At 44.8% G+C, this 18788-nt stretch overlaps 1 protein-coding gene and 1 long non-coding RNA gene across 13 annotated transcripts in view; one reads left to right on the forward strand and one right to left on the reverse strand.

The window, feature by feature from the left end:
• Positions 1–943: 943 nt before the first annotated feature.
• ARPP21 (cAMP regulated phosphoprotein 21) overlaps positions 944–18788 on the reverse strand; it is a 173458-nt gene continuing 155613 nt past the window's right edge. For 5 of the 12 annotated variants that reach the window (XM_055414693.2, XM_055414680.2, XM_055414683.2 and 2 more), the window contains 2 exons: positions 3602–3750; positions 948–2446 (listed from right to left, as the gene is read on the reverse strand). In XM_055414693.2, coding sequence (XP_055270668.2) covers positions 2189–2446; positions 3602–3750 — 407 coding nt within the window. In that variant the 3' untranslated portion in view covers positions 948–2188. Of the gene's footprint in view, positions 2447–3601; positions 3751–18788 lie in introns of all 12 variants that reach the window. The other 7 variants (XM_055414689.2, XM_055414687.2, XM_055414688.2 and 4 more) reach the window with 7 other exon arrangements.
• Positions 3910–12981, forward strand: LOC148774065 (uncharacterized). The gene is made up of 3 exons (XR_016036164.1): positions 3910–4047; positions 4167–4289; positions 12859–12981. It is a non-coding gene; the product is annotated as an uncharacterized LOC148774065 (long non-coding RNA).

Below are 18788 nucleotides of genomic sequence, written 5' to 3' on the forward strand. Positions count from 1 at the left end.
TATGAAAAGAAAAACATTCAGCCTATATTTGGACCTTTGGGTTTGGGATCACTGCCAGGGTCAGAGGGCTCCATGGAAAATATATTTCAAAAATGAGTCCATATTGGTCAGCTGCCTCCTTCCATTAGGGGAAAATACTAATTTGGTGAACACTTTGCTTCTTCTCAGAGCAGCTCTTGGTTTAAAAGCTACTCAACCTATTGGTGTAATGGCTCAATTTAAAAATGCAGCATCACTTTTTCTTAGAACATTTTTCATAGTTCTGGTTTACTTATGATGAAGGCAGTAGACTGAGAGATGGGGAAATGGGACAGACTTCACAAGGAATGAAGCTGATGATGGTATGTGTGAAATTCCCTTTGAAAGGAAAAATAATGTAAAATTAAGGAACAGTGATCACCGACTTGATGGACATGGGTTTGGGTGGACTCCAGGAGTTGGTGATGGACAGGGAGGCCTGGCGTGCTGCGGTTCATGGGGTCACAAGGAGTCAGACACGACTGAGCGACTGAACTGCATCTGGAAGGTAGTTTGCATCTCCAGCTAAAGGACATGGACATGAAAAAATCTAATATACATAATGTGGTAATATGAAAAATAATGGGAATTACCCATATATATTTTCCAAATCCTTCTCATTGGCAAGTGTTTTTTAGGTATTGAGTTAACTGTAGTGAAAGCTGTGGGGTTTTATTCTCTCATTAAATAAGATGATACTCAGATGTTAGTTTTCAAAGGTTGTCAGAAATCGGTCTTACCTGCAGAATCCACAGGGAAGTAAACATTTTGAGATTACACAGGAATAGCCTTTTCGATGTTTTTTTTTTTTTTTTTTGGTACGTGACTGTTTTGCATCTTTGTAACCAAATTCTTGCTTTATTTTGCCTTGTTTTAAATCATTAGGACAAGCATTAGCACCTTTGAGTTCCTGACTTAGTGTCAAAACCTGTGGTACTTTACACTACGTGACCCAATGTAATGGGTGAAGTTAGACTGGGCCGGTTTCTTTCTTTCTTTCTGACTGTGTTGGGTCTTCGTTGCTGAGCACAGGCTTTCTCTCATTGCGGAGAGCAGGCTTCTCATTGTGGTGGCTTCTCTTCCAGCACACGGGCTCCAGGGTGCGCAGGCTCAGTAGCTGCGGCACACGGGTTCAGCTGCCCCCCGGCATGTGGCATCTTCCCGGACCAGGGAATGAACTTGTGTTCCCTGCATTGGCAGGTGGATTCTCAACCACTGGGTTACCCAGGGAAGTCTGCGATTGTGCCTCTTTTAATTTCCCTCTAAGCAAAGATGCCTTGTTTCCCAGGCAGTGGATGGAATTTGAATGGAGGTGGCACAGGGTTTAGCACAGGATTTGGTATAGAGCTGCTGCCTGCAGATTTTCCCAGTTGGTGAAGTATAGCTCCATGCATTCAGTGGGCCTAAAACTAAAGGCCAGGTGTGTACCTTTCAAAAATGTGTATTCAGTGAGTGGATGAGTCACATGTCATTTATTTCCAGGAGCCCTGTGGTATTCACGGCAAGAAACTGCAGTTGGTTCAGGGTTTGCCTACTAGTGTGATACCAGTTCATCTACAAACGTCCAGAATATCTTTTCTGTGCATTATTTATAAAGTAGTGCTTGAAGGGGATAAAAGGAACACAAGCCAACACACAGTGGAACAGAGAGTGAAAGAAACTGGTGGTAAAAACATGACCTTCCTCCATAAGGTCAAATAGTTTTATTTCGATTAAACACTACAATACCGTATATATCCATTAAAAAAAGAAAACTCTATTGTGTATATAAATTATTCCTTCCATTCATTAATTCTTTTCTTTTCCATTACAGCTTTGGTACAATGTGATTTCAGTATATAATTTTTTTAAATACTTCTTAGCATCACAAACTCAACACAAAGTACAAAACTAATAATCCAAATTAGGGACAGTATCGTCTACACAGTGGTATTCAGTGGTAGGAGAAAATCTTACCTTGATGAATTCATGTCACTAGCTAAGCTAGAAAGGCATACCTAGCGGACATGACGGAAATATGCACCATTAACCAGCTAACATGTGGATTTGTCTTTTTTTTTTTTTTTTACAGAATACCAGCAGCAGTCATTTGGGTGTGGAGTGAATACTTAAGTCCTCAGCGAGTTGCCCCACCTGGCTCCTCTCCCGCAAGGGGCCACGGCCGGAGTGCTCAGAACTTGACCTGCCACCCAGCGTTGCTCATGCTGGCACAGTTGGTCCTGCAGCTGGCCGACACCACGGGGACAGCACTGGAGGGGCCGTGTGGGCCCATCAGCCGAAGGTTGTTCTGAGGGGTCGGCGGTGTGACGTTACAGTACACGGGCATTCCGGCGGCTGGGAGGGAGCCTTGGCCTGCCTGGGTAGGAAGCATGAGTGGCTGTTGGTACGACTGCTGGGGCAGTCCTTGAGAACCCTGGGTCATTGGCACCTGTGTGGAGACACGAGACACATCCCTGTATGAGGAGGGCATTCCGGGGTGTCCTGCAAGCTACGGTCGTGTCATCAAAAATGGTCACGCTTTGGGGTTCGAGTCCCAGCTCTGCCTTTTATCAGCTGTTTCACACTGGGCAGACCATTTCACCTCGCTGATGTTCTGCTTCCACGTGCATAATGACACCTCCTTCAACGTGGCCCCTGAAAGAGCGGCAGGAGGAGGCAACCGCACGTGGGCTGTGTCTGGTGAGAAGTAAATGCTCAGAAAGTGTTAGCTTTGAGCCTCGTTCCTTCTTCCCCTTTCCTGGCTCTCCAGGGACTGCCGTCTGGACCATCCCCCTCTCTGGATTTCTGTTTTGGAAAGCCAGGCTCCCATTCTGGTTTTATGCAAAGTGGCCTGAAGCCACTGATAATAAAAGAGGCTCTAGTCCCAGGAACCTACCTCACTCTCAACTTGGAACTTTTGAGGACATTTCATATTGAGTTGGAGGTAGAGACGGATGCAACGTCAATAAGGATGGTCAAGGAAGGAAGACCGAGGATAGGGCCTCTAGGGCCAGAGGTGCTTGGTGCAGCTAAACTGAATGGTTAACGGATTTCACCAACCCTTCACTTTCCCTCTCAGTGAATTTCAGAACATACATTACAGAAGGGCATGCGACACTTTCAATACTCAGTGAGTTTAGTCTGGAAAATGCAACTGTCAGGTCCAATAAAGACCCTTTAGATCAATCTGAGATGCCATTTTAAAATGCTTTATAAGTTAAATTTATGGTGAAATGAAGTTTCTTTGGGTGTGATCAAAACAAACGAAAATTTGTTTCAAGGATTTTCTCTCATTAAGTACCATTTCAACAGAATGTCCAGAGGTCTTCATGAGTAGAACTTGAAAGAATTTTCCTTCATGAATAGAAAGTTTATATGGAACCAGACTTGGAAAGGCATTCAAAAGCCATTTGTGGTATAGAAATGTACATTTTCTGTTTTCTACTCGTCTAGTATAATCTTGACTCAAAATCAACCATCAACACGACTGTACCTCGCACCCCCTACCACCTAGCCAACCATCCGAGACGGGGACACACCCACAGCCTGTGCTTTGGCAAGTTCTGCTTTTCAAAGCGCTGTTTCCCAAGCTGCAGACACGCACCTGATAATTAGACACGGTTGGGTAGGAGACCATCACGCTCTGCACTGGAGTTCCCTGCTGGCTGCTCATCACACCCTGACTCTGAGGTGGCTGCTGCACCCCCATGAGGCCTTGGAACCCCTGCTGACCAGACAAGACTGGCTGGTAACCTGCAAACAGGAAACAGCTTTTGAACTGGTTGTACCGAGGAGAACAAAGATGAAATTGCATGGAGTAAGAGAACTTCTTCATCAGCCAACCTGAAGACCTTTCACTCTCCGTGTTAGGAATGCTTATTTCCTAACTATGCACGTTTTGCTTCTCAAGAGTGGGTGAGGGCATGACTCCAAAAAATTCACTGGTATTTCCATCCAAGGGTTAGTGCTGCAGTAGTGGCACATTCTTCATGACACAAAGATGGGACCCTCTATTGATGCTGGTTGACTGCTGTAAACTATACCTTTCAGGTCTGTCTTTTGCTTTGGTTTCAATGATACTTGGAGAAGTCACAAAGTATCAAGTTTTTCTTTATTAAATTGACTCATTTTCTTACCCTCTGACTTTCCTGCACTTCCTCACTTCACAGAGGGATCTCCAAACAGCCTGTTAACTTGGGACGCATTCCATTTTCTGTGCCGTAATGCACAGGAAGACTCGCAACTCGACCTAATTCAAGATTCGCTGATTCAGACAAAGGCAGCAGCGGCAGGTATGTCACACTGTTATTCTGTCCCGCCACCAGCCCCCAAGAGAACATTCTGGCAAAACACTCCCGTAGGAGACCATGTACGTATCATAGATTATACAGAATACAAAATTTAACGAATGCATCTGCTTGTGTCCTTCTACGTGGGCCAGTTGGTAGGGTTCCTCTTCTTTCTAAGGGGACCAGAATTTATTCTAATTATTTCAACCCCTATTACAAGATGTGGTTTAAAATGCATTCTTAAAGCAAGGCTGTCAGCTATTCTTATAAATATTGGAAAGAAAGTTATGATGTTGGTGAAGATGACATGGTGATAGAGAAAGAAAACAGATTCACTTCATGCTGTGAAATAAGGTCCTTCCAGAGCTCCTGTTATTAATCACACTGAAACCAGGCCAACTGCTGTCTTAATGCAGTTCTCTGGGAGACAGGCTTTGCATTTTCTTGATGCGAACACTAAGTTTTACAATCAGATTTTAAAAATTGAAACGAAGGGTAAAAAATTCCTAGTCAGTGCCCCTTGTTTATAAATAGCCTTTCTTTTGAGTGTGTGTGAGAGTTTTAATTGAGAAAGGATGACATTACATCAGCGTCTTTACAACAGACAACACTAGGCAATCCTGTGTTCGGCCCAAAATGTTTTCATTCACCTTAGAAATACTGGGAAGCGTATCTTGCAAACAGCCGCTCAGTTAAGAGACCAGCTCTGTTTGTCAAATGAAATGGAAATGAAGTGACGTCAGGAACACTCGAGGGAGCAAACTCGGGGACGAGCCGGGTCAGGAGGCCGGGACGGTGCCTGTACCCACCAGTGAGTGGAGCCAGGGTGCAATCTGGAAACCATCCTCTGACCTTCTTTTATGTGTCCCATTTTTTAAAACGTTTGCATCACTCTCCTTACTCCATTTTAATAGTGGTTTCACTTACTCAGTTATTTTAAATTCCAGTATAGACAGCACATGCTGAGAATGTAATTAAGGGTGGCGGCCACCTTTCCTCCAGTTGTTCTGGCTCATGGTGCGCAGTCAGAGCTTCCCTTGCACGTGCTCTGCAGCCCTCCGGGGTCTCAGTAACCTCAGCCCAGAGGGACTGTAAATATGGCAGAGCGTTTGAAGTTCATACAATGTGGAAAAATCATCAGACTTGGGAACAAGAAATGTGACTTAAGGCCACGCCATGGTCCTCCCTGCCTCCCACAATGCCTCTTATGCAGGAAGAAATTTCTTTTAACACTTATTGCCCAAATCTGTTCTTTAGGATGTCCCCCTTTTATTCTTATACCCGTTGGCCCCGAAAAAAAAATTCTGTTGCTGTTTTATTATTACTAGGACGTTACTGCTAGCCATATCAAATTCACTGTAGCAAGAATCGTTGTTACGTATGTTTAAAAAAAAAACAACTTGGCATGACTGTAGAGAATTCATGATCACAGCCTTCCTTACCATGTCCTATTTCTATAGCAAAGAGCAACCAATGTGAACACACTTTCAGGTCTGTGTAACAGTGCTTATTTCTGGCTGAAGAGTCAAAGTACAGGTTGAAAATGAGAGAAATGTTTTTTTTTTTTTTAAATCTGATTTATACTTGGATCTTAGGGTGAAGCCCCGTTGGTCTCGGGGGCACTATTGCAGGATACACATGGCTACGCTGGAAACAGAAAGGAGAGGGAAGAAGCGGAGAGGAGAGGGCAGGAGGGGTCGGGTGGCCTCACATCTACAGAGGATGCATTTGCTTATTGAATCTTTCCAGCCTTTCCGGAGTCATCTTCAGAATGACTCTGTTTCACAGCATCTGTTCAAAAATAAATTGAGATGGCCTATGAAAGATTCATTTATTACATCAGCTTTATAAATCAGAATTGGGGTGAAGGGAAAAATCAGTCTGATGATAATAGAGCTGCTAAGACATACAGCAAACAGAATGTCTTGGTAGGAAAAGGAAGCAGCTATCAGATAATATTCAAGGAGAGACAAAGAGTGAGGCGGTTGGATGGCCTCTTCCCAGTAAAGGTGCAGGCTCAGGGTGGGGTTGGAGGGGGATGCAATTCATCTTCGCCGAGCCCACAGGTGTGGGGATGCTGCCGTGCTGTTGCCCTCCCCAAGCCACTTCTGCCTAGTTTGTGAACTTTAACATCCAGTCACGCATAGCAATGGGCTACCAGCTCTGCACCAGGATTCCCAGAGTCAACACACTTAAGGCAAATAAAGATTTATGTGGGGAGCAAATCATGCCGTACAATTTCTAAATGAAAAGTTAAGGAAAGTCCAATTTATATTCATGAACCCCATTCATTTCTCAGTTCACTCTCCAGGCAAGAAATTCACACCTGGAATGGTTTAATCGGAGGGTCCTACTGCTTTAAGTGATGCTACAGAAGGTAGGCGGCAGAATGGTCCTTGAGACAGGAGGCTGTGTGGAATGTGAATCTGAGCTCCAGTCTAGGAATAGACAAACAGAAATGTGATAGCAGTGACCTCAGTGTGAACTAACAGGGTCTGCCTGGGACACTGCTCGCCTTAAGGCGAAGATGGTGGAGCTGGCTGGTGGCAGCCTGCTTATCTCGTCTACTCAAATGAGGAGCCTGTTCCCATTTGTCAGTTCTTAGCTGTGAAATGATCTGTTTTTCATATTTATTGAGGATTAGCCAGATAGAATGCATCGTATGAAACAGAAACAGCAACAGTAGCTGCCCTGGAGGCTTGCTAGGGCGATCGTAAAGACATTAGCTATTTGTATTATTCCTTTTTCAGTTGAGGTTAATTCAATTTTCATGTCACATGCGTCATTTATTTTCTGAAGGTAAAAAGGTCAGGAATGGACACATGCCTCCTGACCAGTAAAAGAATACCCCTCTGCTAAGATGAAGGAGGTATAACATGTGAAATGTCTGGATCTTACAGATTTGAAATTTAGCATTGTTTTGACTAAAATATGGCAGTTATTGAATACTCTTTGTAGTCCAAGGGTAATTCATTAATATTCTGTCAAGGAAACATTTCGCTTCATGTAGCATATTTATGAAAAATCAGAATGTAAGTTGGAATTACAATTTAGGAATTAAAAATTGCATGATTGATACAGATGTTATTTTAACTCTTATTTGTAAATGCATATTGCTATGGAGCCAATGTTTTGGACATAAATGAATGACAAAGTCATGGCCTGTGTTTCTAGGTGTTTGATTCCCTGGCTGCTGTTGGTTATGAAGGTTGAAGGTGAGGAGGGTGTATCTTAACGGCAAATATTGGGTTGGCCAGAAAGTTCGTTTGGGTTTTTCTGTACCGTCTTACAGAATGAACTTTTTGGCCAACTCAGCATCTACAGAGCACAGTAAGAAACTATGCAATTCTCAACACCTGTGCAAGCCACCTAAGCAGTGCAATTTTCCTATTGTGTTTAAGTATTCTTAATATGGTACAATGTCTTTTCAAGTGATTAAAGTTAATAATCTGCTTAATACGACTTCCCTTGGGTGAACCAACACACACAGGCTCCTAAGGAACCAGGGTAGCTGATTCTGAATTCAAATTCTGTTCTCTGTATATGGTTTTGAGATGGAATTCCAGTAGTTCAGCTGTGACATAGCTGGTGAAGAATATGAAAAAGAAAAACGCTTATCTAGGACTGGCTTGTCCCTTTGCTAAATTTTTATAGTTCATGCGTCCCACATACTACTTTCTATCAATAATATCTGCCTGGTTCTGTTTCTTGGTTTCCTATGGATTCTTTTACTTTTTCATCTTCTTTAAAGATTCTCAACCATAACTGGCTAATTAGCTATATTGGTTTGATCACTTACTCTGATCCAGGCAGTAAATTAAGCACTTACACTTTACTGTCACAACAATCCTGGGAGGTAGTCAGTGCTATTAAACTCCTTTTACAAAAGACACACCCATGACCCAGACATTTGCTAGTAGGAGGGAAAGCGAGAATTCAGGTTGAGGTTTTTCTGGCTTGGGCATCCCTGTTTTCGCTCCCTAAACTGTAGTACTATTTATTGCACATTCTTCCAACTCTCATATGTTAACATAATTTCCTTAGCATGGCGGCTACTCATTGCAATGGCCATTCATCGCATTCATTGTTTTCTCAATAGTTAAAACCATTAAGAGGATGAGAGTTATGATCCACAGTCTGTTGAACATGGTCTTGCTGGTATCAAAGAAAGAAAAATCAAAGGTAAAGCATAATTGCCCTGACAAAATCAACTCAGACCACTCAATAATGATTTAAAAGATTGGTCACTCAGATAACGGGATACCAGGCAGGTGGTCAGGTTGGAGCTGGGTGGGGGTGAGTCAAATGGATTCTAGTTCCTTCATTTACTTCGTTAGTTCCTATCAGTGGAAACTACAGTTTTCATTTACTAGGTCCATTTCAAAGAAAGCCTCTCCTCACAATCTTCAAAGATTCTGTACATTTACTCTGGATTATTTTCTCAAAATATAAGATAAAAATAACTTGGGACTTCCCTGGTGGTCCAGTGGCTAAGACTCCCCACTCCCAGTGCAGGGGGCCAGGGTTCAATCCCTGGTCAGGGAATTAGGTCCCACATGCCACACCTAAGACCCAGCACAGCCAAATATTTTAGATAAAAAAAGAAAAGAAAAAAAGCATTAAAAAAACTTAATTTGCTCATTAAATATAACACCAGTTCTGTTACTTGACTGTATCAGGAAGCTAGCTGTGGTTAAGAAAGTTAGGTGACCTTTGGAAATAAAAAGTATCTATAGTATTTGAAAGTTGGTAAGAGAAGATACACAGAAACTCTAGGACGTCAGATGAAAAGCATTAGTCGCTCAGTCATGTCTGACTCTTGTTGACCCCATGGGCTGTAGTCCACCAGGCTCCTCTGGCCATGGAATTCTCCAGGCAAGAATACTGGAGTGGGTAGCCTGTCCCTTCTCTAGGAGATCTTCCCAGCCCAGGGATTGAACCTGGGTCTCCTATTGTGCAGCCACTCAGAGGCGGCTGTACTTTGGGAGTTTAGAGGCTGCTCTCATGATGTTCTAATTCTATGACCACTATGGATTTGTTCCCAAGTTTTCTTTCATTAGAAGGGCACTTTTAAAGACAGGAGCCCCTTCTGGCTTCATCTGTCTAAACCACCTTGATGTTCAAGGTGGCTAGCCAGGAGTGGGGCGAACAGATGTGTCCTGTGGGATCATGATATCTTACTGGTTGCCCGCTGCCCACCTCAGGTAGAGCGGAAGGTGCCCTTGACAGCCCCACTGGCCTTGGGCCTCCCTTGGGGTCCAGGGGCACGTGGCCCTCCTGATTCCCTGGGCCTTTGCAGACACTATCTGTCTTCTCCTGCCAGGTGAGGACTCCCTGATGCGACAGTGTAGGTTCAGTGGGGTCACCTTTGAAAAGTAAGGCATGTATCTTTTGAAGCATTTTGCCTTTATGTCAATTTCCCAATTTATGTGCCCTAAAACCCCATGTAGAACTTTTAAAAGAAGAAAGCAGTATAGACTGGATCCAAAGGCTTTTTTTTTTCCTCAAACATGTCCAAAGATTAAGATACAGGATAAAAATATCTTCCCTGGACATCATAAGATACTGTTCTTATATATGAAGTAAATATCATAAAACTGTCCAAAAAATGAATAAAGAGGGGGTATAAAAAAACTGCCTTTTTTGGGGGGCAGGGGCTGTTGAAGTTCATTTTGACTTCTTTCATCTCTGTGTAAGTGTCTGCCTTCATCTGATTTACCAGCCATCTTGGTCCCCGTCCTCTTTCTCGTCCTTGCTATTTATTAGTCAGTGGTTTCCATTCCTTAGGAACAAGATGCAGAATGAGCGTGGGAGGCCACGCCCATCCCAGGGAAGCCCAGCCCATCCTAATGAACTTGGGGAGCGCTGTCAGCAGCCGTAAGTGGAACTACGCTTCCTAAAGCAGTGGTTTTCCTTCCTACTTTCTCTTGTGCTCATTAGCTTGCTTGCTGCACAGAGTGTAATTCCTAAAAGCCTCTTTAGTGTCCCTCGAGAATGTCCACGCATGGGTCATTTTCCCGTGGCCGTCCGTACACATCGGATGAACCATCTTATTACTGCAAGCTCGGGGCCTCTTCATTGTAATTAGACCATCCGGATCCATGTTATCACAACTACAAAGCTAGTTTTTTCTCTCTTTTTTTTTTTCCCCAAATCAGGGCAAACATGAGAGACATTGTTAAGTGACTACAGGAACAGCTCGTGCACAGAATTTCAATGAATGCCTCTGAGGGAAGCTGGCATTGAATTCCATTTTAAATGGACGAGGCTGTCATATTATTGAAGTGATTCTCTGAACTTTCCTGGCCCAGAGTGCTGCGCTGACAGCCAGAGAATCTCCACAACCCAGAGGGAGAAAACCTGCAGGAGATTCACAAACGTTTTACTTTCTTAATGAGGCTGCGTGGCTTAGAAAACGTGGCATTCTTGCATTTCTGCATGTCTACCAGTGTTAATTATGGGCATGCTTACACCAGGCTGGGTGACAGCAAATTGGTGCTGAAGCAGCTTAGAGGAGTTCTCTCCACAGACTAAACTCAGGGTAGAGTGAAGACAGAGGTGTGTTTAATCATGGCCCATGGGAGCATTCCCTCTGGCGGGTGTTTCCATTGACAAATTGCTTTTGATCAGCTGGCTCAAATAGGGCAATCATGAGGTCAGAAGTCATGGGGTCAACCCCACGGTGATTCTATTACCATCACCCTCACAGTTACAGGTTGTAAGCTAGCCCCGGCCAACTATTCTGAACATAAGTTCTATGGTCATAGACTCAATCTGTAGAATCCTACATCAAAACAGAAAGAAAAAACCCACCTAGTTTATAGTTAATCAAAAGTACCCTGTTTATATAAGAAAGCATTAGTCAAAGATTGCAGACCCTTCTTCAATTCCAAACTGAAGGGTTCTTACCTAAACTTTATTCTAGTGGTAGATCCCAGCATTTGGGATCTCAGTTCCTCAACCAGGGAACGAACTGCTGCCTCCTGCAGTGGGAGCGCAGAGTCTTAGCCACTGGACCGCCAGGGAAGTCCCTCTAGTGGTAGATTTAGCAGTAATACCGTTCCAGTGGTAAGAGTCTGCTGGGAGGCAACAGCAGTAATCTAGGCCAGAGACATAAAGACAGATCCTAAGGCAGAGATGCAGGATGAGAGAAGGGGCACACCAGGGAGAAACTCAGGACATGAACGGCCAGAGACTGGCAGCCAAGAGCTTTAATGATGTCACCTGTTGGACGCACACTAGCTTGGACTTCCTGTACCCTAATCACAGATGTCAGTTGTCCACTGGAACCCAGACTCTGATAAACAAAAGCCCTGATCTGTAGTGCTCACTGATTTCTCTGATGTAACTATCCCCACCAATTTTAGGCTACAAAAGGCTTAACAATCAGCTGGCGACATTCCTGATGTTTTGAATGTTGCTCATGTGGGCCAAAACAAGAGCACTCTGGCACACACTGACCTGAATTCAGGGTCAATCTGATTTTTCAGTTTACTTAGGTTTTGCCTCTTTTATCCTTCCTTCTTTGAACCTGTTGACTATGCTTTGCTCTTTCTTGTAAGAATGACTGTAAGAGCGTACAGTCATGGAGAAGACAGGTGCGGAGACACTGGACATACATTGGCGTGCATACTGGACGTACACTGGATGTACACTGGTGTATACTGGACTGGACACTGGATGTGTCCAGATGTGCATTTGACTGTGCCGGCTATCCAGATGTGTCCAGCTGTGCAGTTGACCACATACCAGAGTGTCAGATGTGTGTCCAGCTGTGTACCAGATGTGTCCATCTGTGTCCATATACACTGGACTGGACTATACACTGTACTGTACAGTATACTGGACACTGGACTGGACTGTAAACTGGACTGTAGCATATACTGGACACTGGACTGTACCTTATGTGCGATAGACTGTGTGCTGGACTGCACAGTATACACGGGACTGGACCGTACACTGTGTACTGGGCTGGACTGCGCAATGCACTGGACTGTTCAGTGTGCTGTGTGCACTGGGATGCACACTGGCTTTGAAGAGACTGAAAGCTGTACCAGCACGATGTTTTCCGGTACATCATGGATACACATCCTTTGAACATATATATGCAGAAGGCCAAGCTCTAATGATTTGGGATTTAGTTTCTCCTGATTTTTCCTTGAGGTCTAGGTAGACAACATCAGTCCATTTTCAGTTTCAAGATGCCAAAAAAGTTTAAAGGTCAACTTGCTTACATTTTATTACAACAAAAGAGTGATTGATTCTAAATTATATAATGGGTAGCTCAAAATGGAGAAGGCGATGGCACCCCACTCCAGTCCTCTTGCTCCATGGACGGAGGAGTCTGGTGGACTGCCATCTATGGGGTCTCACAGTCGGACACGACTGAAATGATTAAGTAGCAGCAGCAGAAACAAAAATCCCACAACTGAACCTGGTATAAATGGTTTTCTACCCATAACCAATATTTTCTAAGGAGAAAATCTGGGGATAAACTCTAAAGAAATTCTTATCATAGGGTTCAGGGAACATTAATTTTGAATCCTTTGTGTTTCTATCATTTTTCCAACAGATGGCCCCAAAGTGAAGCCACTGGGCAACAGAAGATGTCACAAGTCCAAGCAACAAGAACAAGATAGTTTCTATTCATCTACCTAATCAACCCATGATTATCCTTGTTAACAGCAATAAGAACAGTCTTTAATCTTACCATGCGGGGAACTGTTATTTAAAAGTATTGCTTTTATCTGGTTGAGACAACAATTAGAAATCTTAAGGCTTCTCCATGCAAATACAAATGTGCTTATCTTTTTAGCTGGAGCTGCAGGAGATGGTCCTCACTTAAATCCCATTTCACAATAATTAAAGTAAAAATAAAAATGAAGGACGAATGGTCTTCCACCCAAGGCCTGCTCGAGTCTCATCGTGGTTAGATTCTTTGTGCTGTGCTTAGTTGCTCAGTCATGTCCAACGCTTTGCAACTCCATGGACTGGAGCCCAGCAGGCTCCTCTGTCCATCAGGATTCTCCAGGCAAGAATACTGGAGTGGGTTGCCATGCCCTCCTCCAGTGGATCGTCGCAACTCAGGGATTGAACCCAGGTCTCCTGCATTGCAGGCGTATTCTTTACCATCTGAGCCACCAGGGAAGCTTATAAGCAACCAACTAGAGCATGGGCTGTCACATCCTTTGCTGCCTGCTGAATTCACTGTAACGAGATGGTCTAAGAGAAACAGTTGAGGCTCACGGTCTGTCTCTGGCAGCACACCAGGTTGCGCTGAACGCGAACTAAACCAGGCCCACCTTGCAGCCCCATCCCGAAGCTTTGAATTCTCAAGGTTTGTCACTCAGTACAGTACTGCCTCTCATCACATCTCCATCTCCGAGCGCCTGCTTCCCTGCCCTGCTGCCCCTGACAATGGTTCTCAACGTTCTCCTGTCTCTGGAATCACTTGGTTAAAATGACCAAGTTAAAGCACAGATCGTTAGGCTCCAACCTCCAGAGGTTTTGATTTGGCAGGTTTGGGTGGAGCCTTGGGATGTGCCGTCTTGACAAGTTCCCTGCTGCTGGTCTGGGGACCACACTTTGAAGATCACTGCTGGACCTTGGTTTTCAATGAATTCAGTCATTAAGTCATGTCCAGCTCTTTTATGACTCCATGGACAGTGGTCTACCAGGTTCCTCAGTCCATGGGACTTCCCAGGCAATAATACTGGAGTGGGTTGCCATTTCCTTCTCCAGGGGATCTTCCCAATCCAGGGATCGAACCTGGGTCTCCTGCTTCGGCAGGTCAATTCTTTACCACTGAGCCACCACAGAAGCCCTTTCAGTGAATACTTCCGCGTTGAATTCTTACTGTTTAAGCCTCTCACTTTTCCTTTCATATTGTGGCTGATGGGATCTGACACATCGCAACTTGTGTGGACGTCGGAGGGGTGAGCATCTCTCCTCTGCTACTTCATTTTCCTTATCTCCAAATCTGGCACCATCCTTTTCTCAAGGGGTTTTAGGCTAGACCAAGATCCCTCTTGTAAGAAGCATCCCAGTGACCGAGCACCTAGCTGCGACCGAGACGTGTGACTGCTCTGCCCCTGCTCGTCCTCTGGAAAAGGAAGCGTTTCTTATACACCTGGGTCTAGCCTGGCGTTCTGCATTCAGTGCCTCGAGAACATTTATCAGTGATGTTGACGAAAAACCACCACCACTGTATTTGCCCTAAAGGAATCTTACAATGCCACATGACAGAAAATAAGCCCACAAACAGAGACCTGAAGGAAAAGAAAGCAGGACTTCCCCAGTTGCCCAGTGATTAAGACTTAATGGTTAAGACTTCACCTTCCAAAGCAGGGAGTCTGGGCTTGATCCCTGGTCAAGGAATTCGGATTCTGCATGTCATACAGTGTGGGAGAAAAAGCAGCAATATACTCAGAACAGAATGCCCCAGCCCTGCCCATGCTCGAGGGGCGGCCAAAGAAAAGCGAGCGATTACCATCACAGCAGAATAAAGACAAGGCTGACCAGATGCCAATTGTTTTTTCTCATCCCTTTTGCCTCTGGAAAAAGTTCCTTCCAGCAGCAAGTCAAGTGGGCACAGCGCAGCTTCCAGTTTCACCTGATAGTGTTGGGACAGCTGCAGGGAGAGGCCTAAGTAAGGAGACATGGAAAGGAGCTGAAAAAGGGAGTGGGAAGGGCAGGAAAACCCTCAGAAACTGTCTGGTATGCTCACACCGGTTTGCTAGCACTTAGCCAGGCATCTGGGAAAACGGATTTCTGAAGCCCCATGTCTTTGGGACATAACTGTGGGCTTCCTTGTATGTCTTGATCGTCACTTGGCCTAAAAAAAAAAAAAAAAGCCAACAAGAAAGCTGGCCCTCACCTACTTGCCCTCCTGCAGCACATATCTGGGATTCCTTGCTTTTCTAAATCTCTTCTTAGAGACTTGCCTGGTCCAGTGGTTAAGACTTCACCTTCCAGTGCAGGGGGTACAGGTTCCCTCCCTAGTTGGGGACCTAAGATCCCACCTGCCTTGCACCAAAACAGAAAACAGAAGCAGTATTGTAACAAATTCAATCAGGGCTTTAGAAACGGGGAGTCCTTTGGTCCCCGTGGTTAAGAATCCACCTTGCACCGCAGGGGACACGGGATTGATCCCTTGTCTGGGAACTGAGATCCCACCTGCCTCCAAGAAGCTGAGCCCCTGCACCGCAACTACTGAGCCTGTGTGCTCTGGAGCCCACGTGACCCAAGCAGAGCACCAGGGCACCACAAAGAAAGACCCCGCGCGATGCAACTGGGCCTGATGCAGCTCAAACGAAAGAAGTTGTAAGAAAGTTAAAAAAAAAAAAAATTTAAAAATGATACACATAAAAAAAAAAAAAAATTCTCACTTGCCATGCCCTCCCTCCTCCCCACTGCAAGTCTGAAATCGTTCAACTTGAGTGGGAACAATGGACCTGGAGACCTCCTGGCTCAGCCAGCTCAGAGCGATGAAGCTGGGGGTGCTGAGGGCTAAGAAGGCACAGGATTGCACACAGAATTCCTCATGAGCTGGTGATTAAATCTCATTCTGCTGTCAGTCCCTTTGCTGGCGTATATATGCTATAGTGCTTCCTCCAAATATGACAGACTGGGCTGCTAGGTGTATTTTTGACACACAAATGCTGGCTCTGTTGCTATTACCATGTTATTACTAAGCACTTGGAGAATATACCTTGTGTATGTGACCTGGGGTTCACCAAGCTTGTTTCCAGTAGCTACCAACAGACTTTTCTAAGATAACCCACAGTAGGGCATTATGGAGAAAGAAAAGAAAAATCTGGAGATTCAAGGACTATATCATGATTTGCAAAAGACAGGAATCAAACCATCTCTTTGGAAACTCTCAGCCCGACTGCATCCTGATGTTTAGACATAGGTATGAGTGGTTCAGTGGAACAAATTCTGGGAGATGGTGAGGGACAGGGAGGCCTGACATGCTGCGGTCTATGGGGTCGCAAAGAGCTGGACACAGCTTGGCGCCTAAACACACACACAAATGAGCAGTTATTTATCAACAGGCAACGTTCTCAGGAGGCCATATGCTGAGTTAGTATAGGCTACGTTTGCATGAACTCAAACCAGGAGAGCAAGCGTTCTTTCCTCTTCCTCCAAGCTTACTTATATGGCTTGTACATCACTGAGTTAGGCACTTGAGGAGCAGTGCCATTATGACTCACTTTACAGAAGATGGAAGTAAAGCACAGGGAACCCCCAGATTGTTTAGGGACACATAGCACACAAGGACCAGAACTAAGTCAGGGGTCTTCTACTAATCTCTCACCACCCCCGCCCCCCAACTCAGGATCCTGGCAGGCAACAATTCCACTGCAGTGACTCACCTGAAGCGATGTTGATAAGAGAGCATTGCCAAACTAGTAGGCAAGTTAAGACACCAGGATGGGCTTCCCTGATGGTCCAGTGGCTAAGACGCCATGCTCCCAGTGCAGAAGGCCTGGGTTCGATCCCTGGTAAGGGAACTAGATCCCACATGCCACAACTAAGATTTGGTGCAGCCAGGAAAAAAAAGACCGGAGAGGGAGCCACCAGAGCCTAACCACAGAAAGAGCCGTTTTCTCCCCTCAGCGTGCAGGTGTCGGGTGCAGCCTTCGGGGCCACCTGGAGAGCTGTCCGCACAGGGAGGGAGGCCAGGCTGAAGAGATTCTGATCTCTCTTCCTCTGCCCTCCTGCTGCTGACGCCCTCCATGGACAAAACCCATCTGGAAGCCACAGGACGAAGGAAGCTGAGCGATGCAGTTTGTGGAGTCAGAAGAGAATGGCCATGTGACGAGAGGAGAAGCAAGCAGAATCCCGCCCCCACCTTCCCTTCAAAAACTACACAGAACACACCCTGATATCAAGCAAGTATTCCCCTAACCACCCTGCCAACCTGACCAAACGAAAATTTTGAAATTGAGCGTCAGATAATGATGCTAGCAGAGTCATGTCTCTTGGTTTTACAGATGTTATTTTTTTCCCTCAGAAATTATCTTTTTTTTTTAAACACCTGATAATGCATCAGAGTGTGCATTTAGCATGACTGCCTCAGCAATTAAGTGAATGTTAACTTGTGAGTTTAGATATCATGGGCTATTAGGGCACAATATCTGACTCTTGGCCCTAGTGCTTGCCTTTCCATTTTGAGGAAATGGCAGTGTTTTGTAGGGAATTGATAATAACTTAGGAAGTGTTATTAAGTAATATTACTGTTTAAATATCCTGTAGGGCAGAGGAAAAAAAGTTAAACTATGATTCAGCTCCAGCAGTTCTCGTTTTGTTGACTCTGATCTTTTCCTGTGCCGGCCGCACCACCAGATGGCTGAGCTCAAATGGAATAATGATGGGCACAGGATAGTTTAGGAGAAAATGAAAGAATAAAAGAGAGGGTCTAGTTTATTATTTCCATGGTGACCCTAACTGAGCCTTGAATTCCCAAGCACATTTGGCTTAGAAAATGCTCTGCTATAAACTGGTCTCCAGTTTAATACATTTCACCATAATTATCTCAAATATTTAAAGCAATTATTAGCAAGATGAAATGGTATGAAAGAATACTTCAATAAGACTTCAAATTAGCCTTCTGGTGTTAAATCTGAGTTTGTGTTTCCTAATAGAAAAATCACAGGCTCCGTAATCAGACAGACAAGAGGCTGCTTGCCACATCTTCTACCCACTGGTCTTATTATTCTTGAGCTGTGTCTTGCTTGCCTAGTAACTGGGCGCTACTAATTCCAGTAGTCATGTATGGATGTGAGAACTGGACCATAAAGAAGGCTGAGTGATGAAGAACTGATGCTTTTGGATTGTGGTGTTAGAGAAGACTTGGCAGTCCCTTGGACAGTGTGGAGGTCAAACCTGTCAATCCTAAAGGAAATCAACCTTGAATATTCATTGGAAGGACTGATGCTGAAGCTGAAGCTCCAATACTTTGGTCACCTGATGCGAAGAGTCAGCTCATTGGAATAGATCCCTATGCTAGGAAAGATAGAAGGCAGGAGGAGAAGGGGATGACAGAAGATGAGATGGTTGATGGCATCACCGACTTGATGAATACGACTTTGAGCAAACTCCAAGAGACAGTGCAAGACAGGGAATCCTGGTGCTTGGCAGTACATGGGGTCACAAAGAGTTGGGCATGATTTAGCAACTGAAAAACAACTAATCTCCAATCCCCAGGGCTCTTATGAAGACCAAATAGATATAAGTCATACGTCCTCACACATGGCAGTGTCTACGATAGCCGGCATCTGTCTCCACCAAATGATGCTGTGCAACTGAAAGTGTTTCCACTCCCCCACTATTGTACCTGACATGAAGGACCAACTGGGTGTTGATACTACTAGGGAGGGCTCCACATGCCAAAAAACTTCCTGGAACTGCCCCATCTAGCTGACAGTGTTCAGGCTTCCGTACCCCAAACTGCCTACAAGCCAAGACACAGTCCACCTGGGCGTGACCATGGGTGCT

This window comes from Moschus berezovskii, chromosome 24 (assembly GCF_049115385.1).
Source record: "Moschus berezovskii isolate FMDL1 chromosome 24, NW_MosBer_1.0, whole genome shotgun sequence".
NCBI classification, from domain to species: domain Eukaryota; kingdom Metazoa; phylum Chordata; class Mammalia; order Artiodactyla; family Moschidae; genus Moschus; species Moschus berezovskii.